This window comes from Rhipicephalus microplus, chromosome 3, assembly GCF_043290135.1.
Source record: "Rhipicephalus microplus isolate Deutch F79 chromosome 3, USDA_Rmic, whole genome shotgun sequence".
NCBI lineage: Eukaryota > Metazoa > Arthropoda > Arachnida > Ixodida > Ixodidae > Rhipicephalus > Rhipicephalus microplus.
In genome coordinates, this window is record NC_134702.1 from 227,603,092 (window position 1) to 227,626,528 (window position 23,437).

The 23,437-nt window shown below is 42.0% G+C and overlaps 1 protein-coding gene across 8 annotated transcripts in view; it reads left to right on the forward strand.

Moving 5' to 3' along the window:
* LOC142804149 (caspase-2-like) overlaps positions 1 to 23,437 on the forward strand; it is a 161,672-nt gene that overhangs the window by 33,369 nt on the left and 104,866 nt on the right. For all 8 annotated transcript variants that reach the window (XM_075890761.1, XM_075890762.1, XM_075890756.1 and 5 more), the window contains 2 exons: positions 5,156 to 5,232; positions 17,653 to 17,817. In XM_075890761.1, the coding sequence (XP_075746876.1) occupies positions 5,156 to 5,232; positions 17,653 to 17,817 (242 nt within the window). The remainder of the gene's footprint in view (positions 1 to 5,155; positions 5,233 to 17,652; positions 17,818 to 23,437) is intronic.

The following is a 23,437-nucleotide window of genomic DNA, read 5'->3' on the forward strand; positions in this document are numbered from 1 at the left end:
GAAAGGATTCTTACGGCGGGTAAACATAACAAGTTTGCATTTGTTAGGGTTAAGAGACAAAAGCCAATTATCGCACCAATCTCGAATGTGGTTAAGATCGTTCTGGAGAAGATTTTGTTTGTGAGTGTTAGTTACCGTCCGATAGATTACACAGTCATCTGCAAACATGTGGATTTCGCAGGATACGCTGAGGGGTAAGTCGTTGATGTATATCAGAAACAGGAGGGGGCCAAGAACTGAACCTTGAGGTACGCCTGATGTTACTTTGAGGTAAGCAGAAGATTTATTATTAACATGCACAAATTGAGAATGGCTAGTTAGATATGCTTTGATCCAATTTAGTACACTTGGGTCTAAGTTTAACTGGGATAGTTTTAGCATTAGTCTTTGGTGGGGTACTGTGTCGAAAGCCTTTGCGTAATCTAGAAAGATTGCGTCAGTTTGTAAGTTGTTGTCGAGGTTAGCATGCAGATCGTGAAGAAATATTGCTAGTTCTGTTTCGCAGGAGAATCCTTTCCTGAAACCATGCTGGCTGGGGTGAAAAAAGTTGTTGGAATCTAGAAAGCTTACAATCTGAGAGTAGATGACATGTTCCACGATTTTGCATGGGACGCTAGGTAAAGAAATGGGACGGTAGTTCAATGGACAGTTCTTATCACCTGATTTGTAGATGGGAACGACCTTGCCCATGTTCCAGTCATGTGGAAGAATGCCTGTGGCGAGGGACTGCGCATACATCAAGCACAGAAATGGGGCAATGGTGTCATGGATATTTTTTAACACTTTTGAGTTAATATCGTCGACGCCACCTGATGAGGACAGTTTCATGTTTTTATTTATTTATTTTATTTGTGAAATACTGCAGGCCAAAAAGGCCCAAGCAGGAGCAAAAAGGCCCAAGTTTTGAATAATACTTGAAATACCACCTGCGCAAAAAATCAAAAAATAATTGAGCAAATAGAGGATGTCAACAGCACCGGGGCAGGAGAGGAAAGTACGCTAGGTTCGTTAGTAAACACAGATGAAAATGCACTGTTAAAAGCATCAGCACATTGATCATCTGAGAGCATAAGACCAGAATCATTAGTAAGGTGGATGGTGCTGGTAGACCGAGGGTTCACTATCTGCCAGAATTTACGTGTGTTATCGGTTAGCATGCCTGGTAAATCCTGGTTCAAAAACGTATATTTTGCGTTACTAATAGTGGTAGTATATTCTTTTTCGGCTGCGTTGTATTTTGCCCAAGCTTCAGGCGTCTCTTTTGCTTTTGCTGCGTGAAAAAGGCGCTTTTTTCTATTTGCTGGTCTCTTTAGTTTGTTTGTAAACCAGGGTTTGTGCGGCATGCTACGAAATGATGTTGTGGGGATAAATTTGGTAATTAATTTATTCATCTTATTTTTAAAAATCTCCCAATTATCGCTCACAGATCGGGAGTGAAAGCTATGTTCGAAGTCTGGAAAGAAGTTTTCGAGTTCTTTGTTAATGGCCTCATAATTACCTTTATCGTATAAGGTAATTGTTTTCTTGAGTTTGTCACGCCGCTCAAGAGGGAAGGAAAAATCTGCATGTATTACTTTGTGGTCACTAATTTCGGGTAGGTATGAAATGGATGATAAAGAATCTGGGCGGTCGGTTAGTATTGAATCTGGGATGTTAGCACAGCCGCCTGATATGCGCGTGGGCTCTGACACAAGTTGAGATAGGTTAAAAGTTAAGCAAACGTCTATGAAATCTTTCCTTTCGAAATCGTATGCCGACGAGGGCGCAGGGTTATGCCAATCAATTTTCGGGAAATTAAAGTCCCCAAAAAGTAAAATGTGAGCGTTAGGGTAGGTGATCGTGAGTGTGCTCATTATATTGTTTAAATCACGTGAAAAACCTGTATTGGTGCTCAGTGGCCTGTAGCATACCCCGAATAGGAATGTTTGAGGGGAAGCGTGGCAAACCAGCCACAGAATTTCATAGGCAGATTTTATGTTAACAGCAGAACAGGTTTTTTCTGGTCCAACAGCGATTAGTACACCCCCGCCCTACCGCGTTTGCGGTCGGTGCGGAATAACTGATAATTGGGTAAGTCCAAAAGCACTTCGGCGTCAGTAACTTTATTGGTTAGCCAAGTTTCTGTTAGTACCAAAATATTACTGTTGGAAGACGCCACAACGTTTGACACGAGTTGGCACTTCGGCATGAGACTACGAATATTAGTAAAGATAACAGAAAAAGAAGGTTCATTACGTGTTTGGATTTGGCAGTGGTGCGGTTTAGTCTGCGGGCGCGGTGATCACTATGCAACTTTTATAACCGATTGTGATCCGTGGTCAAAAATGTACTGTTTGGAACCCATATACAAAGTTTTGAAACGGATCTGAAATTTACCTGATTTCTGCTTAGCGAAAGCAACGAGATGACGGCGGGAAGTACGAACTGAGAGAGAATAATCTTCGCCAATGCTGAAATCTGTTCCTTTCAACTTTTTGGCATTTGAGAGGGTGTTTTCTTTGGTTTTGTAGAATGTGAACCTGACAATTATCGGGCGGCAACGATCATTAATGTGGCGGCCGAGGCGATGCACTCGGTCAATTTCTTTCGTGTCAATTTTTATTTTCAAGTGTTCGAGACAGTGGTTAATGATAAGTTCTTCTGTTTCAATATTTGTTTCTTTGGCGTTAGTATCTGGAAGGTTATAGAAGATTAAGTTGTTGCGGCGTGACCGGTTTTCTGCGTCGTCCAGCCGTTTTTCAAGTTCGGAAACTAAGTGCGTGGTTGTGGTAGTGTCGGCTTGAATTGCGGCAATGTCAGCTCATATGGGCAAAATATTTTGGTAATGGCGTTCTAGTTCGGTCATACGCTTTCCTAGATCCGACAATGTTTTGTCGGTTGTGAGGAGTTGCTGCTTTACTTCTTCAAAATCGGATATTAGTTTGTTTTGTCCAGCACTAATCTTTCCGAGTTCTGCGAGAATTTCGTTCATATTTGGACCAGGGTTAGTTTCAACGTCACCAGATAATAACAAGAGTACGGAGTAAACGGCATATAAACACTCGGCAATGATAGCGACAAGACACTGTGGGCCCGGCAGCAGGACTAGAAAGTAATCACTTGATTTTTTTGCGTAAAGACTGCTGTGCTTACTAACCTGCATTGTTGGGAGGAACGGGTAAGCGAACTGCATTGTGTCACAGCTGCCAAGCCCACAAGCTGACGCCGGTGACCGTTCGCGATATATAGGTGCTCGGAGTGGTGATGTTGAATTCGATGGGGCTGTCCAAAATGAAGTGGGGTAGGAGTAGTCAAGCCACGGCGCTGGCAACAGCGGCAGAGCGGTAGTGGAGGGGGGCGGGACAGTGCCTGCTTCGCCATCGCCAGGCAGGAAGGTGCAGTTTGATGATGGGTCCAACGAAGTGATTGCCAGGCTGGGCATCAGCAGGCGAGCGACAGATACAAGGAACACCTGCATTGTTTGGCGGAACGAGTAAGCGAACTGCATTGTGTCACAGCTGCCAGTCACAGCTGTCAATTTATTATGTATATACACAAATTTAAAACAATACAAGCCCCCCCGCCTACCTACCTACTTTTGCAAAAATTCAGAGTGCACTTCATTTCGAAGTTGAGGTCTCCTGCTTTCAAGCTTCGGCTTTGGCCTTTTAAATAGTAGACAGATCGTTCGGTCGCTTACAGTAGTTGTGACACGATGTTGGCTGAAAAGCACACATAATTTGTAGGGTACTGCAATCGCTCTTTTTTAACCAAGTACACTTTTTCTTTCAAAAATTTTAGTGTCCTTTCTATAGTGAACATTTTGTTCAATCTTTTTAAAGAGATTTGTTATCAAGTCAGTAGCCCCTTCAATATGAGCTCCACCAGTTATTATCGAGCCGGCTTTATTTTTGTTATTCTTTTCCCATTTCCATTGTTTAGCAACAATAGCATGCTAAAAAATTGTAGTCTACTTTTTTTTTGTAATATACTGCGTCATTAAGAAGCTTGGTATTGATATGAACATTAGGTTGTGGTGTTGGTTATTCCTGATGCTCTAAAATGATTCTTTTGAAGCTATATGGTGATCTGGTTAACATGTGCTATTTTTGTTGCTGCTGGTTATTTAGCTCAATTTCCTTTATTTGGTACTGCATTTTGTGTATTGACTGCTTTAGTGTATGAATTTTTATTTTACCAGCACAATAACCATGTAAACATGCTAAATATTAATTTGTATTCTACTGCGTTGCTGGAACGTCTTACTTACACTGGCGTATTTGAAACCTGGGCCTCTAGCCCAGCCAAACGGTTTTAGGCACTGACATATAGATAATATCTTATGTGCTTGGAAGATTGTGATGAATGCACATAAATAAATGCTAGGTTTTTTTATTACAACCCACATTTGCACTGGGTTCTGCATGCTACAAGGTCACTACCACTGGGTCTGGGTTTGAGAATGCTTAGAAACTAAATAAAAGAAAATTGATATTGCTTCTTTTGTGTATAACTCCATATAATTGGCAAAAAAGCAGCACTTGCTCATTGTAGGAGCTACACAAAAATAGATAATTTTGACAGGTTTAACTGTGTATTAACTGGCATAAATCATGCATGTGGTTAGTTGTTCATCATAGATTGAAGAGCTACATGGGAAGGGGCATGTTTGTCTTACAACCAAGTATCACAGCTATGACTTTACATAGATTTTTTTTAAATGTCGCAGAATCTGCGGTATGGTATTTTACTCAGAATGCAGGGCAAAGGGAGCACCTAAGCCACAAGAGCTATCCCTGTCACTGTATCGGCCGGTCTGCTATGCAAGTACACTCAGCTTGTTGAGAGCTTTGTTGTCACTTTTCATTCGGTGCTGAAAAGTTTGCAGGGGTCAGTTAGTGTGCACCTGGTGCGCGTTAATTTAGCATGTATTTTTTCGTCTGCATTGTCTTCAAAGGAGCTTTCGATGCTTTTCGTTAAGGTCTGACGAACAGGTTCCTACCAACGGTCACGAAACGAAGCAGCCCTAATGCTTTTCTGTGTCTCCATGTATGTTTAGTTAACACTTCTGCTGATATTATGTTACAGTGACATTGATAATATGCGAGGTGCTACAAGTAACTAAGGCACCAAGTTTCTCATCACTGTTCTGTTGAATGGTTATTTCTTCTCGCAGGTCATGGTACAGTTGGTGAACATAGCGTGTGCGAGCTCCAAGTAGTTCCAGCAGAGGAATTTAAAAGTGGAAACAATGTAAGGACCCTTTGTGTGTTGTGGTGTCTTGTATCATGACATCATCTTTGCTAATTGCTACGTACTTCTCGCAATATATGCTGTCATTCTTCCGAAACATTTCAGCGCATACAGATCACTGTGAGAGAAAAGAAATGTGAATGAGGTTTTTATATTTATTTAAATGACCAAAAAATGGAAGAAATTTTTGGAAAACAAAGCATGGGCAAAATACTCTTATATGAATAGGTGTCAGCAAGTGACCTTCTGCAGCCAGCAGCAAAACTGTCTTTGAGAAAAGCAGCATATTTCATTTCTGCGATTGAGTAAGAGGAGGAGAGTTACTATCCTTATAAGAATCTGGCATGTGCAAAGCTTATAGTTGTTTAGGTCATAATATCAGAATGGCTGAAGTCTTTGAGAGAGGCATTGTTGCTGAAAAGCTTAACTTGCAGATACAGGTCTTAGCATTGCTCACACTAAGTCTTAGAAATTGGGGGAAACATTTTAATTTCGGCGGGAGGATATAATGTTAGGACCAGAAGTGGCAGTAACATCCGAACACTCTTTGGTTACTGATTCTGCTTTTATGTTTGACTGCAGTTCGTGGTGTCCGTGCTGTTTATGGAAATTATGTTACATGGTTCGTTTTTGAAGTTTCACTTGCACTTTAACATATTCATAGCCACACACAAAGGCAGTTGTGATTTTTTTGTTTGATTTAGCCAGCAAGGTGCAGGACCATACTAGGTTTTTTTAGTTGTTTTGCATAAAATGTGATGACTTGAGTTTGTAGCAGTGGCATTTAGAAAACATTGAAATAAGAACGCTTTCTCAGCTTAGCTTTCATGCGAGGAATGTTTTAGGTGGAGGCACATGCTTCTGAACACGAATTAGGGAAATGTGTTATTTGCCAGAAGACAACTGGAATCGTCCCAAGGCAAGCTCTGACCTTGAGAGTCCACCGGAAAACACAAAAAAGCAAGTATGCAGCTGCATAGCTGTTCTGTTTTTAAAGATGACAGCACATACACAAAATTAGTATTGTGCATTGTACACTGACATGTCCATTCCAACCCAGTTGACTTTTTTAATGATAAGCCCAACAGAAATTCCGAATGTCAAACTCATGAAAAAGCTTTCTTTAAACATTGAAAAACTATTCAAAATAGCTTCATTGTACAATTCATCTGGATCAGTATTTTATTTAAGAGAATTATGGTGCAGTCTACTCTTGTTAAAACGAGGGTGGGGGAGGGGGTGGGAATTGCATGTCATATTGTGACAATCATTTCAGTTTTGTTCAGCAATATGTAAGAGGCTAGTTCCACTAGTACATGTTGAATGTATTCGACAGCATTATTTTGAAAGACTTCAATCACCAGCAGCGTCATTAACAAAATTGCAGTGCAAATTCTAATTGATGATCGAATGCTGTTATAGCAGGTGCAAAGACACTATTCAGTCTTTGCACAGGGGCAAAGTGTGGCCCAATAAAAAAGTGTTCTTGCAGTCTTTTCCAGCCCCCTCTGTTGATCAGCTTGGAATAAATTCTTATTTGTGTGGGCAGAAAAGCATGTTTGCTTAAATGAGGCTGCCTATTGGTCGCTGAAAACTGTTGCCTCTGCACAGCCTCCGCGGCTCACTGGGCAGTCCAAAGTTGGTCTGAGAGTTCTGAGCTCAGCAGTAGTGTGACCGGGAGTCTGCCCATAGAGCCCGGAACGAGCCACGCATCAGGGAGAAGTCGAGTCGAGCAGAGGCGCCAGAATAAAGCAGGGCAGAGTTTGCCAAATTCATTCCCTGCGTCCAAACGGTGCCAAGCCGTGGAAGCTGATCATAACAGCAGCACTAAGGCACTTTTCTCTTTAGTATTCTAATTTGATAGTGGTACTCACCTGCTGGGAGCACCAGAATGTTTTACTGTCAAAACTTTGATCGTCGCAGTGCCTAGCAACGTTACCACTATGAGTGATGAACATCCAACACAAAACATGAGCAATAGCAATTTAATTACGCTTGTATAGAAAAGAAAGTTGTGATAAGAGATTCACAAGCTCCCTTAAGCAATGATGCAATCACTTTGTTTCATATTTTAGTCAGCTGCAACACTTGGAACTACTTGAAACTTTGGAATGACCAACCAATGCCTCCTAGACTACATATTTTAGTCAGCTGCAACACTTGGAACTACTTGAAACTTTGGAATGACCAACCAATGCCTCCTAGACTAGGTGCCTGCCGCATGAGAAAAAAATCAGTTGTCACATTCTTTCCCTGCTTCTTTTTTGATTAGTGTCAGTGACTAGCGCCACCTATGGTGGACAGTGCAACAACTCGACATTTTGCACAGCCTCTGAAACAGGAGTGTATAGTCGCAGATCACAAATAACTCTCGACTGACGCGCCAGTATGGGCCACAAGTAAGCAACGTGATCATGGATGGATGGATGCATGCATTGATATGACTGTACCCTTTAGATTGGGTGGTGGCTAGTGCCACCAAGCGGTACTACTTAGTGATCCAAAGACTAGATTTATTTTCTTCCTTTATACAGTGATGTTGAGGACTCGTACTTTGCAGTGAAGGGTTTAATTTTCACCCGTGCCTTGACTTTAGCAACCAATCAGATAACCTCCTTCTAGTTAGTTCTACCCACTTAAAGTCTATTTTGCCCTCCCTGTCCCTGAACCTCAGTGCTTTGAAAAACTCTGCGCCATCATCCTGAACTATGTGGTGAAGCTCTTAACATAACATTATCAAGTGTTCGGCAGTTTCCTTCTCCTCTCCACACGCACTGCATACCGTATTTACCCTTCGTATTTGGCTCGATATGTCTTGGTTCGCAATACTCCCATCCTGGCCTCAAACAGTAGAGAACTACCCTGAGTATTATCATAGATTCTTTCCTTGGCAATTTCTTGCTTAAAAGTTCGATAGATCTTTAGTGCGGACTTCTTAATCATGCCAATTCTCCACGTATTGGTCTCAGCTTCCTTCACCTTCTTCTTAACAGATCATTTTTGGTTTGGCCCCCTGATGTTTTTCAAGTATTTACCCGTCAATTTTATGGTTAGCTTCCTTCATTTTGTATCAGCATTCTTCATGCACAAACAGCTGAATACCTTCCTAGTCCAATGGTCCTCCCCCATTTCTCTCAATCGCTTCTCAAATTTGATCTTGCTACTAGCTTCCCTGCCCTCAAATGATGTCCATCCCATATCACCTTGTAATCTCTGATTTGGTGTATTCCCGTGAGCTCCTAAGGCAAGCCTACCTATTCCACGTTGCTTAATTTCTAATCTTGCTTGAACTTCTGATCTCATCCACAAGATCGCATTGCCGGACGTCAGACCAGGAACCATGACCCCTTTCCATATTCCTCTCACAACATCATACCTATTGTAATTCCACAGTGCCCTGTTTTTCATCACTGCTGCATTCCTATTACCTTTAGTCGTCACGTATATTTCGAGTTTCCTTAGGTACTCGGTCCCATTGCTTATCCATATGCCCAGATATTTGTATTTATCTGTTATCTCTAGCGTGACCTCCTGTATTCTAAGCTAGCTACCTTCATTATTATTAAAAATCATGAGTGCTGATGTTTCAATACTGAATCTGAAATCTAACTTATCTCCCTCATTGCCGCAGATGTCCACCAATCTCTGCAAATCTTCCTTGTTGTTGGCCATTACAACTATATCATCTGTGCACATCAATGCTGGCAGTGCCTGTTCAATGAGTTTTCCTTGTTTGACGAAAGAGAGGTTGAAGCCCAGTCCACTTCCTGCTAAATTGGCCTCTAATCCTTGTAGGTACATCATGAATAACAAGGGTGACAGAGGACACCCCTGTCTAAGCCCTTGTTTTACCTCTATGGGCTTCGATACCTGTTTTTCCCACTTTATAACTACCTTGTTACCTTAATAGATGTCCTTTAAAAGATTAGTGACTCCATCTTCCACACCTAGTGCGTCCAGTATTTCCCTTAAGCCCTCTTGAACCATGCTATCGATCACTCCTTTGATATCCAAAAATGCTAGCAACAGGGGCCTGTGTTTCTTTTCTGCTATTTCGATGCACTGCGTCAGTGAGAACAGATTGTCTTTCAATCTCCTGTGTTTCCGAAACCCATTCTGTACTTCCCCCAGCACCCTCCCGTCCTCTAGCCATGCCTGCAGTCTTTCCTTTAAAACCTGCATCGCCAGCCTGTAGACCACTGATGTCACTGTTATAGGACGGTAGTTGTTTATGTCATCTTTGCTCCCCTTTCCTTTATAGATCATGCTCATCCTGCTAAGTTTTCATTCATCAGGGACTTCACCATCAATTACTATTTTGCTCACTGCCTCTCTCAAAGTCTACTTAGACTTCGGACCCAATGTCTTTATCAGCATAATTGGAATGCCATCTGGGCCTGTGGATGTGCTACTAGAAACCCTCTTCTCAGCCCTTTCCCACTTTCGTTGTGAAAATTGAGCCATTGCACCACTTACTTCATACTTGTCTATTGTGGCACAAAGGCACTTCTTTGTTGAAAATTTTCTGTCACCCTTGTTCTTATGTATTAAATAGCTTCGTCCTCTTCTAGCCTAGCACCTTGAGCAGTAGTTATAAACCTCTGCTCTAGGCTCATCTCATTCCTTAGGGACTTTATATGGTTCCAAAATTTCACAGCTGCCTTTCTATCTTTTTCATATACTTCTGCCAGCCACTGAGCCCCCCTTTTCTAATTCTTTTCTACAGGGAAGCACCCCTGTAGAAGGGGTGCTTCCCTTCTACAGCTTGGAAAAATTTCTCATTTTCTTTCAACATCATCAGTCGGTTCACTTTGTTGCTTGAAATGTCTGTGTTCTCTAGAGGGTTCCTGGCGTTTTGCTATGGCTCTCTTACCTTTCTCATCCCACCAACTCTTGGGTTTGTGTCTTCTTTTACAGGTTGACTTGTCACATGCCTTAGCAAGCTCTAGCTCAAACAGTCTAATTAGATTCGTGTATGTCGACACTGTTTTATTATCGTCAGTGATTACTTTGTCAATTTGATTAGTAGCTATTTTTATTCGCCTTCCTGAATAAAAATTTTTTTTGTAGCTCATCTTGTCTCTTTCCCACTTTCACTGCTCTTCCAAAACTTAGCTTGATACGTTTGTGATCATTACCCAGACTTCTGGAGCCACATTCATCTTCACTTCACTTTTATTCCCTTAAAGACCCCCTGTAGGGGTATTACATAAGGGGTAGTGTATAATAAAAAAAGAGAACATTACAACGGTGTTCTTAATGGCTTCTGCAAACATAGATGTGTTAGTGGTGGCACAGATGGCGTGAGGAAGGTCATTCTAGTCTTTTGCTGCTCTTACGAAAGAGGAGGCTTAAAATGCAGTGATAGGCTCAGGAGAATGCATCTATGTGCATTCCCCTGAGCCTATCATACATACTATGTGACATCAGTGCGTAATCTATCGTCGACTGCAGCCTTCCTACCTCCTTTATTATTTGCCCTTCACACTTCTCAGTACTGTTACAAATGATCAACTCATGCCTTTCACACATATCCTTAATCATTTTGCCTGTTGGGTCAGCATACCCATCTATATCTTCTGTGTGCACATTAATATCTCCTGGTATAATTATCTCGCACTCTCCTACTAATTCCTCAATGTTATTTAATATGCGCTCTGCTATTGCCTGGTTTTCCTTTCTGGCATTTGCTCCTGTCCACAAGTACACCAAACCAAGGAGTGTCATTTGTCCTGCCACTTTCCCTTTTAGCCATAAATTTTCCTTCCACTCCTGCTTGACCCTTTGCCAGCCTGTACTTTTATGAATGAATGCCCCAGTACCACCCCTCATTCTGCTGACTTTTATTCTATGACAATGTTCTCACGCATTGTCCAGATTTTTAGGAGGTTGTTGCATGTTCCTAAGATAAGAATCTACAAAACCACATAAAATCGGCCTCTCCTCCCTTAGCTGTTTTTCTATCTATTCCCACTTCAGCCTGTTCCTTCCACCCTGCATGTTGATATACCCTACATGTGAAGTGGCTCGGCCCTCGTGGCTACGTATATTTCTGCCCCGGTTTCTACCTGTCTTAGACATTGGTGCCACTTTGGAATCGTATCTGTCCATACCACCTGTCAAAAAGTTTTTGTGGTTTGTTTCCTCGTTATTAGCTATCCTGCACCCCGAAGGGCCCGCGTGCCTCCCAAAAAAGCTACTGTGCGTCCTGTAAGTCGCCAACCCACCTCATGACCTAGCGCCCATCGAAGTGAATTCTCTTTCGTTGAAAACCACCCCACCTATGCACCTCTCTGTTTATTTCCACCACTTCAAAGCCTTTTTCACGACTCATCCGCCAAATCTCTTGGTTCGCTTTGACAACCGCTCTTTGCAGGTTGCCGTCACGCACCAGTACCTCTGGTATCATGCATATCACTACCTGTACTTGAGGAGAAGTGGCGCGCATGTCATCGGCCCCTTTCGCAAGTGTGGTCGCTAGTCCTGCCGTATTTTCATTTAAGACATAGTTTAAACCACTTGAAATTATTAGGAGGTTTCACCTATCAGGTGTAGTTTTGAGTTTTGCGCTCGCTTGCCTCATGACCTCTTCCAGCTTGCGTCCTGGGAACATCCCTACTGCAAACCTCTCGTCACCTCTTATCCTCTCTTTGATTGCTTCTGCGCATTGATTTAAATTCAAGCCCCCGGTTATTATCACATGCTATGACTTTTCAGCTGGAGCGACCTGCACCTGGGGGTCACTTGCACCTGTGACGCCGGCTGCTTTGTCCCCTCCCAGCCCCACCACTACTTCGCTGTAGCTGGGTCTTGTGACCATTGAACGGGCTGAACCTGTTTTTTCGAAACTTGTTCCCTCTTTCTTCTCCGCCGTTTTGGTTTCCAATGTCTTACTGTTCTCTCCGTCGGCCGCTGCTTTGTTCACCTTCACTAGTGCCTCCTCTGCGGACTCCAGCCTTTCTCCCATAGCCCTCGTTTTTTCTTTCTCTGTCACCAACACAGTCTCTAGCTCGGTTATTCTCATCAGCAGTTCACTCTGGGCAACCGTCATTTCCTTCATTTTTTCCTGACCTCACATTGCCTACACTTGGTGTCAGCCTTCACTCCATTCGATTCTGCACTTGGGTCCATTTTCAAACCCACCCGGCATCCTGAACACTTTACAATCTTTTTAACCATGTCTTTCTGACACCGATTGTCTTTATGAATTGTCTCACTCGATAATTACAAAACACGATCTCTGCCCTTACGAAAAGAGAAAGTCTGAACTCTACTACGAAAATTTGTGTGTTCAATGTACGTGCACCTCCCCCACGGAGTGGCAAGAGAAAAAAAACACAAACAAACACACGCACAAACTATTAAGTACCTGGTGACTGACCTCTGAAAAAGCCGTACAGTGTATTAAGTGCTACAAAGATTTTAACTGCTGCCTTATTAATTATAAAGGCAAGCTCAAAACATGTAAAACCACTTATCAGCAGAGTCGATCAGGAGCGCTAAAAAAACACGTCCATTCACCGTGCCAGTCTGATTGGAACTCCACAGTGTCGTTCGCGAGCGCCACTGCACGGCGGTTGCTAAAAACTGGAGGCAGGCTAACTCCGCTGGGAGCACGAGTCACTCGTCAGACATCTTGATAATGGACCAACGTACTCTCAGACTGGCTTGGCTGGAGACTTGGCTTTGTCGGAAGCCAGCAGTGTTACGAGCTGCAATTTAAGATTGCTGTGGCTAAAAGTGTAACTCTGAAAAAAGTCGAGTATTTGGTAGGTGTTTCTACCACACAACAATAATCATCATCTATTTTGAGTACTTTCCTTGTGTTTTCACTAGAGACCGGATTTTAGGCAAATGCCTAGTATTTTGTTTCTTGCATTTCTGTCGTGCCATTTCGACATATGAGCACATATCAGAGGGTAAGAAGAGCTACTATTGTGTTTTTATAGTGCCTATGAATGCCTATTTCGGATGTTGGTGCCTAAATTCCTATAAGTGCCTTAAATGCCTGCTTTATAAATTGCTGCCTATTAAATGTTAATTAACGTCAAATTTTGTTTTCAAGTGCCGCTCGAGTCTGGTATTCCCATCACCCAGTCAAATTGAGCTTTCATAACACTGTGTGGTGCAACTTATACTCCATCTCATAGGTTACTTTCTGCACTGTCAAGCCTAAGGATATTTTAGCCAATAGGAAGGTTGATTAGCTTCTACACATGTATTTATCTGTGTCCCATTGTCTGCTCGGCGTCTCTTCAGCAGTTTATTGCTTGCATAGGGAGCAGGAGATGTTTTTGTGCAGCGGCAGGACGATCGCGAATGAGTGCAAAAGTATTGAGTATCATCAAGGGAAAGTAAAGTGTAGATAAAAAAAAATATTCACGTGATTTTCGGTTTATTTGTCGTTTACTTAAGTGGTTCTTCACTAGGTCATATGAGAAATTTTCCTTAGGTAGTAAAAGTTGTTGCATGCCCAATAAAAACTTTCTGTCTCTAGATTTTTTTCAATTGGTTCATTACAAGCTGTGAAAACACGACCTGAGGAGGTGATTTTGAAACCTTCACCACTCACCTGATGTAGACTTCGCTAGCCCAATTCTTTCCCTGCCCTATTTGGTATCGGAGCAACTCGTAGCTTGATGATCACAGAACGCGGACGCATCAGCACGTCATACGCGCATGAGGTACATTCGCATGACATGCCCCAGCCAGGCCGTGTACGCAAGCGTTGTTCTGTTGTTTTGACGTTCTCTGTACTTTACATGACACTGCGAGAAGTTCGAGACGTGTGCAATTTGTGCAATCTGTCACCTGAATGAAGGTTGTTCTGTTGTTTTGACGTTCTCTGTATTTTACTGCCTGTTTCTGGGGAATAGATCCCTCTGTGCATGCACATTTGGAGAGGCTGGCATGGATCATGTACCCTTATCACGATACACAGCATCGCACCGCAGGAACTCGTCTAAGGGACGATGCACCAAAAACACCCCAAGCATTGGGAATGCTGGCACAGGCATGATGAGACAATGGCAAAAACACTAACGCAAACGAAATGGAGGCAACTTAGTCTTAAACCTCGCTCGATACCACATTAAAAACAATAGTGCACATAGATTTCGTCTGTGTGCTTTAATGTTTCTGTCAACCTTCATTCAGGTGACAGATTGCACAAATTGCACACGTCTCAAACTTCTCGCAGTGTCATGTACTACTTTGACGGCCACAGAACCATTACATCATCTCCACCATGTTGGGGCGCACACCCGTGAGATGAAGGTCATGTGGTGTTCAGTCTGACTTCTCACCTTCTTATGGCCCGCTAGTGTTGCAAATATTGGCAGATGAGATGAGTGCCCAGCACGTGCATTCCTCTCTGCTTCTCGAAATTCTAAAACCTGCATAAGGGCCCTTTAAGGTGTGCATGGACAGTAGAAAAATTGAACCTGTGCGGTTAGACCAAGTTTATACGAGGCAAAAAGATCCTCATGGCCTATTGCGCTCTGGCTATTTACACCTGTGTAGAGCTTCTTAGCCACGCCGAAGAGAGAGAGACCCAGAAGCATGTGTATTCGATGGTGTACACTTAACTCACCATGCTGGACTAGAAATCAAGAAACTGTATTCTGTGAAACCAACGGGAAAAAATTGCATGGCTATGCTTAACCATTTCGCCTTTGTACCATCATAAACTAAAGCATTTATGTTTTCTTTCCTGTCGTAGCCACAGATACCACACATATTTCTTCAAAAATTTGAATTTTGTCACAGTTTATTGTGCCTGTATTTTTAATTTCGGGAGCCTGAAACATTGTTTTGCCCACCTATTTGTGGCACTTAAAACCTGGTTTTAGTGCCTATAAATCTGGCGTCTAGTTATCACTAAAAACCAGAACTTTAGGCAAAATGCTTCTTTTTTCTTGGAGTTTGTTTCGAGCCTATTTAACACATAAACACGAACTAAGGGATGGGAAACATTTAACATGCCTATAAGTGCCTATTTTGAGGTTTGTGCCTATATCAGCTTTCCAGTGCCTAAAAGTGCCTATTCATGTTAATCGAGTAACTGTTTGCCTAAATAAGCTGTTCATGTTGACGAAAACAAGAAGCACTTGGTGTGGTCATAGTAACGACAAGACAGGCATAGCGTGCTAGTACCTTTTTTTTTTCATTCATGTTTTCAGCTCCTGGTAAGTTGCGATAATAGTTCGACGTAGGGACGACGCGCGCATACGCTGTGTCATGTCAGCAAAAACAGGTCATGAGTCGACGTACTGCCACAGCCAACACATAACTAGGCGTCGCTGATGTGCTCTGACGCATGTGTTGTTTTGCCAATGCTCCGATAATGTCGCACTATAAACACGTCTTACGTGAGCGGGGCGTGTACCCCAGCGAGAAAAAGGGAGGCTAGCATCTATGGCGCTAGCAGGCCCCCCTAAAAGATTTCTGTCGCTTGGTGAGAGAGTAGTGCAGCATGGTTGCGTGAGCATGGCTAGAATGTACTGTAGCGAAGCAAGAGGAAGCTAACGCTAGTGTATCTACTGCCCCTTGAAAATCCCAATCGCTACGTTCGAGAGTAGTGTAGCTCGGCGATTGCGTTTGGGAGGCTAGAGTACAGTGTATCTAGAACCTACGCTAATCAGCCAGAGCTAAGCTAGCCTAGCGCTGCCTATTACAGCCTACACATAAGCTTAGTTGGCATTTATATTTTTCAAAACGGCAGTTGTCGGAAGTTTGCCGAGCAATAGGGAATAAAAAAAAGCCGTAAAATAACCTGAGGCAAGGGACCGGTGGATCACAGTGCTACTCCGTCGACCGAGAAACTGTTCATGTGAGAAGCCGGAGAGAAAAAATTGGAAAGATTAACAATATTTTAAGTTTGATGTCCACTCTGAAGCACGCATAGGCATAAAGCTTCCACCATTGCTTAGGCAACTAACGTGTATTTTGTGGTCATTCCACGGGCACACAGATTCATTTTGTTATTTTTATATCAGCATCTGTGAACTCGCATGCACCCATTACACTGAATGCAGCCATATGCGAAAGCTTCACTGACACAAGCTACTTTCAACTTTATTGCTTACAGTGTACAGTAATTCTCAATTCAACCTTCTCAAGTAACATAATGCAATAAAAAGTATGCACTAAGCAGTTGAAGTACGCACCTTAAACGGGATATCGCTATCGCCTTCGACGCTTAAAGGCAAAGCTTAAGTGTGCCTAGTATTTTTTGGACGTGCAGAAAAGGTTCGCCCCATTCCCAATGGACTGGTCCCTGACAAGGTTGCCTCAAAACTTAAATCTGCCTTGAAAAAAAACCCGGATTGTATACGCTAAAGCAAGTGTCTGAAGTTTCGAGTGGTGCTGATTCAAATATTACGAATGCAATAAAACATTGAAAGGGCTACATCACAAGTACGCTTCACTAGCTTCAGTGGACGTCAAGCATTCTTTCTTGCATAAAAGCAGATACTGACTGAAAGCAAGCACAATTCAAGCCCGAAAACCTTGAGATGATGGTGTTTTGTCACTGTTTTCATAGCCTTTCCCAGAATGTCAAACTACCTCAGCTTTCACCTAAATCTGTTCAAATGATTATGCTTCTCTTAATTTTTTTCATAAAAAAAAAACTAGCTTTCCGAAAGCACAGAGTTTGCCTGCTGTGTTTGTTAAAAGTTGAATATTGGTCCTGACTACACTACAAAAGTAACTATGAATTGTGCCTATACATGCCAAAGCGATGGTTCTTAATGCCTATTTAAGCCTAAATGTCAGTTTTCAGTGCCGATTATAGGTGCCTAAAACATTCTTTTTTCGTGCCTTAAGTTCTGGTCTCTAGTTATCACCATGGTTTCTGAAAGTTCACAGTCACAAGTGGCACAGGCATTCTCAGTGTGACTCAGTGGGACACAGCATTTTTGACAGGAAAGTAGCCAACGCTGAGTTTCCAAGAAAGAAAACGCGAGCAAGTCAGATAATCATTCAGATAATCACACAGCTTAAAACGACACAACACTCTTCTTTTGGTACACGGCTGTTATCATCATGGATTAATTCTATCGCCTTTTTTTCATTTCCCCTAATCATCTGCCAAAATTTCTGAGGGTTAGTTGCAAGCAGGGAGGGAAGCGTTTGTTGATAATAATTTTCTTTTGCGACGGATAATGCGCGAGTGTACTCGTCAGCTGCGTGACTTATCTTTACAATCTAAATGTGTGCATTATTTCTGTACCATTTTCATGACTGAAATATGTCACTGAAGCCTTTGTAGACCCTGGCATGAAACACTTTTGGCAAAAATTTTAAGTTCATGAGGTGCTCAAAACAGAACAAAATCTCTCACAAGCAAGTGGTATGCATTTATGTTGTTGTAGTTACAAGCCCTCTAATATCTTGCTATAATTTCTGCCTCTCCAGGTGTACACCATGGCTCACTCACCAAGGGGTGTTTGCATCATCATTAACAACTACGACTTTGGAGTTTCAAAGCGTGAAGGATCGGAGAATGATGTGCGTCGCATGAAAACTCTTTTCAAAGCGCTCCACTTTGACTGCATGGTGCACTCGGACCTTACTGCATCTGTGAGTCTAGCATGGATGTTCATTCGTCAAAAGCAAAATTGTGTGCAGAATGTGACAGCAGCAGATATAGGAAGACTGATCTTTTTTCCTATCGTTTCTCATGTAGTGACCTAGTTCCGTCTTTAAAACAAATGCATGACACACTGTCTTGACATCATGCTCAGTGACATTGACATCTGTCAAAAAATCACCAGGCCTCCGTGGCATGCGCAGCACAGTCACAGCAAAAGCCAGAAGAGCGGCCTTTCAGAGGCTTTTTTAAACACTCATTGGGCATCTGCTGCAAGCACACTTGCTTGATACCCTCTACAGGATTAATAATAAAAACGTTTGGGTAGTAGGCCGGCATTCGCTGTGCTATTTTTCGTCATTCTTTTGAGAAGCATGGTATCGGCTAAACACTTTTAAGGAATTTTGTGCCAATCGTTCATGCATTGGCTGACGACGATTAGGAATGATGCCTGAAGTGGGTATGCGCCATATTTAATAGGTGAACAAGAAGAAGCTTTTGCAATGGGTTGGAGAATCGGACGACCCACTTGTTACGCAATTGCCATTGTATGATGACTGGTTGTTCTTTCACAGTTTTGAAACACTTTATAAGTTGTATTAACGAGATTTCTTTCCTGACATAAAGCCTGCCTAAAGCAAGTTTGCTAACAAGTCCCAAGCACCGGCGTGACTCAGGGAAAGACCATGGCATGGGCAAATTACCTGGTTCAGATGGCCTGGTTCAGATGCTGCCTTTTACAAGGTGTTCAAGGAGTATATGGCCGCCGCATTGCATGAGTTTTTTTCAGAGTTTTTAGATCGCGGAACTCTGCCTCCATCGTTTAATCGTGCGCATACTGTGCTGATTCCTAAAAGAAAAGAGCAACATGTTTTGCGCAAAGTGACAGGATACAGGCCAATCACGCTAAAAAACGTAGATTATAAGGTGTTTATGAATGTTCTGGCTAGTAGGTTGCAAGGAGTTATATACAAGTTGGTCGGGGCACATCACACTTGGGGCATCAAGCGTAGAGGCATATTCATGAATATTCATGTCGCCAGGACCATTTTGGAGTATTCTGAGGCTGCGCTTCTGAAAGTAGCCATGTTACAAATTGATCTAGCCAAGGCTTTCGACATGGTTCCACACGATATCCTCTTCACGCTAGCTGAGTATGTTGGTCTTGGTGCAATCATATGTAAAGATATTAGATTGGCATACAAAAGTTCAACCACAAATTTAATTGTAAATGGAGAACTCTCACAGCGCATACAAGTACTTTCCTCCGTGTGCCAGGGGTGCCCTTTAGGTCCTTTGCTTTTTGCTCTATTTTTGGAACCACTGTGTCAGAAAGTGATTCACTATGCAGGAATTAATGGTTTCAGGTTTCAGTCATGTGTAGTGCGTGTTTTGGCATTCGCTGACGATATTGCCTTTTTTTCTGTTGATAGAGAGAGTGTCACTTCGTTATTAGAAATCACTCAAAGGTTTTGTGACACGAGTGGAAGTTTAATGAACAAAGAGAAAATTTGTTTTATGGCATGGTAATTGGGATCTCACGCCCAGTTTCTTTGGAAATATTCAGTGGCTCACGACACCTAGTTGTTACCTAGGTATCAAGACAGTGAAGTATTTTCGCTTGAAAAGGCTGAAGAACTGCGCGCGACAGCCAAATGATGGGGCGGTCATGGCTTATCAATTTTCTCTCAGTCAGCTGTATGTAACATGTTTCTGGTTGCTAAAATTATGTACATTGTGCAAGTACTTTGTTGTACGTGTAAAAGGATTCATAAAATCTACAGGATATTCGCCACGTTCATTTGTAGCTCTACATGGGAGCGAACACCTAAAACGAACTTGTTTCGGCGTGTTAAGCAAGGAGGGCTGTCTTTGGGTCATCTGTTTCTTAACCAAGTAATATCACGTTTCCTGCTTATGAGAGACCAGAGAGACTCTTTTTTATGGTTTTTATTTCAAACAACGCTATTACACCACATTCCTAACTTCTTTGTATCTTCAGACTGGGAAGAACGACACACCTTGTCACCGTTCTTGCGCGAAGTTGTGTTCTCATATTGCTTCTTAAGGGCAAGGTTTTCGATAGATTACCTAACTAATGTGAAAAGAAAGCGCCTTATGAAAGACTTGATGCAGAATGTTTTTCTTGTGTCTCTCTGCCGTTCAAAGTATGAAAAATCATATGAACATCAGTACTAAAGCGAGCGCAAAACATTTGTACACCACCCAATGTTAAAACCTTCTTTTTAAACTTCATACGGGAACCTTGCCAGTAAAGACGTGGCTTGAAGAGAGAGGGATGTATGTACCATGGGGAAGCAGCTGTCTCCTGTGTAACAAACCTGAGACCATTGAACATGTGTTTATTGATTGTAAGAATGCTATTTTCTTTTGGGACAATTTACAGAGGGCAGTAAAAAAAGATTTACCTCTTACTCCATATGGAATCCGTTTTTTGCTTTGTGATCGTTCTATGCAAAATTTGGATGTTATATTTTTACTTGGTCTTCATTCGCTTTGGCCTAGTATGCTATCGTACAGACGCTGTGATGTAACAGTTCTATCCATTAATGAATGTTTTGTGGAAGCTGTTATCAAAGTGCGAGGTGTGTATAAAACCACCGATTGTGTTGTAGATGTAATATCTTTGATGCGTTATCACACATGAAACACGTGTGATGGTGATTGTCAGATTAGCTTGACCTGTAGTCAAGAAGGCAATAACGAAAAAAAGACAGCGTGGCTCAGTGGTAGAATACTGGGCTGGCACCCAGCGGATTCTGGTTTGAGCCCCACTTTGTCATTGCTACTAGGTTTTTTTTTCCTAATTTCGTGTGATGTGGTTACGGACAACAGCACCAGAGGTGGCGGCGGCAATGGACAACTGCGGCGCTGCTCATGACCCAAGTTTTAATTTCATAACAGCTTTCGCTGTAAAACATGGGGACCTGGTTTAGATGCATGGCTTGTCTGTACCCCTCATTGGTTGGAATACTAGCTCCATCACGGCAGTTCAATATATGTTAACAAATCAATCAGACATTTTTTAAACCTGTCATATCATTAGAAAATCTTGCTTCAGCAGTAGGTGAGCCCAACCATGTAGAAATTGTGTGAAGTGCAATCTTTGCCGTATTCCCCAGAACTGTTCATTGTGCCAGCCGCAATGTTTGTGAAGCCTCCGTAAATAAGCCATTATACTAACCCATCATTCACAGAGGTATTTTGTGTGTGTATGGGAAAGATATTTCAATCAATGTACAATAATATACGTGTTGAGAAACACATCTTTTTCTATGCCCAGTTCACTTAGTTCGTGTGACTACTGACAATGCCTTGAAGGCATGTGTCACTAACAGATGTAGCTTACTGTATTATTTCATATGTAATAACTAATAATAAAGCATATAAAGGAAAAAGTTGTATGTAATCATTCAGTTTTACTGGTGCATCTTGTTCACCTTAGAGTGATCGCTGTCACCAGGAAAGTTGGTATTTTTAGCATTGATGGGTATTCTGAGCATTCTTTTGACATGGAAGCTTCATTACAAGTTTTCTCTCAGCAACATACCAAGATGCATTTTGGTTTTGCATGCGAGGCCTGCTTTAAATGGCTGGCTATAAAAGTGGTTATGAATTTGTACCTTCCTTGTACTTATTTTTTTATCTTCACCACTGACTCTAACCCCTGCATAGGCAAATGAGCCGTTCAAATAAGTAAAATTCATTCTGTGAGTAATGAGAGTGTTCCATTCAATTTTAGGAGCCAAAAGCATGCTTTAGTTCTTGTTTTGATACCACATAATCGAACATTCGTGGCTGTGAAATTACTAGACATTGATTATTTGGCTCAAATACAGGTGAGAAAGAAATAACTAAATAGTAGCCCAAAAGTAGCCATCTATCTTCTTCCGCCAGCACCAGCCTCAAGAAGTAGTCAGGGGATGACAAAGTAGCTAAACCTGACAACCCTGGTTTTAACCAGCACAATGCAGAATTATCACCTAAGAGTCGTACTCTTGACAAAAGACACAATGCCTGGAAGAACCTGTTTGCAGAGCCTGGTGGCAGTCAATACCAGAAAGTCCACGTACCAAGTGGAACTACGCCAAACATGGTGAATGTGCCCGGAACACGGGCGCCTCAACCTAAATATCAGACTGCCACAGATGGATAGTGTAAGTAAATAGGTATGAGTGACAAGTCCTTATAGGTTGGGCCATGACAAGGTGGACTCTTTAGAATTTATTTACTGTACTACTATACCCTCAATTAAGGGCCACACTCGTATTATGGCCGCTCCCTCCAACTTGGCAGCCCAAATTTTGAAAAAAAAAAAAAAACCTCGCCAGTGCATGGGAGTGTCGTCACGTCTGGCATACGGCGCATTTCGCGGGAGTGCGCCGTCACGTCTTGCATATGGCGCATTTTCGATACCATGGATGGCACTGAGGATGGTTGAATACATGAACATATGCATGACCCGAGCAGCGGCGACGGTCTGAGCACGAGCAGCAATACTGATTAAGACATCTAGCAGAGATGTCCGGAGCTAGACGCTAGATATTTAATTGTTGGGTATATATGGCTTGATTAAATAGGTTTTTTCATACGTGAACGAAAAATTGAAAAAAATGTTTCCCACTTCTGTGGAGTGGCCGCACTCATTAAAATCACATGAAAAAAGTGTGGCCCTTACACGTGTGTATAAATACTTATTTATTTACTCATATTGCTCTACAGGCTGAAGAGGAGCTTTGAATGGGAACTTTACGTGAAAATTTAGTGGCAAAAAAGGCATAAAAATCAACCTTTTTTCAAGGCAAAGTATGCAGACGGGAACATACTAGCAGAACCGTGGCAGGAAACATAGTAACAGGCAGAACTGCAAACAAGCATTGTGTGCAAAATTTAGCACAATTAGTTACAAATACGACATTGTCAACTGGAAAAATCTTTCATAATATGATGATACAAGGCAATGCAAAATTGTTGATGAATTTTTGTGTGGCCATAATGATGCTTGAAAATGTAAGAATTTTAAAGTTTACCCTGTGTGCGTGGGGGAGTATCAAGCGAAAACAACTACTCCACAATTTACATTCAGGAGTATTTATAATTTGAAGGGGAACATTGTAACCACTCAGCCAGCTATACAGGCATGCTAGCAGAGCATAATATGGCCTTGTATAGCGTATTGTAGCATTGAGGGAGAAAGAAGACAGGAGATAGAAGAAAAGATGAGCAAGGGGTACTTGTTTATTAATTTATTCATTTTTAATACCTCTAAGGGCCTTCTTCCGAGAGTATAACATGGAAGAGCGGCTACATTACTAAAAAATGTGAAAAACAAACGACAAAACAAATACCAATGCATGAAATACTACTGCGGGTCATTCCACACCAACTGTCCCAACCTTGGAGCTTGAAAATCTACGATTTACTTAAAAAAAAATTCACAACTATCTACCTAAAGCCGAAAGTGTTTCTCTAACTCATATTTTGCGAAAAAAAGTTTCTAGTAATATAAGCCTCATTTGAATTTTTTTCGGAAAGCTCCAAACCATAGCTCATAAAACGTGTCGAAAAATTTGTTCTTTTTAAACTAGA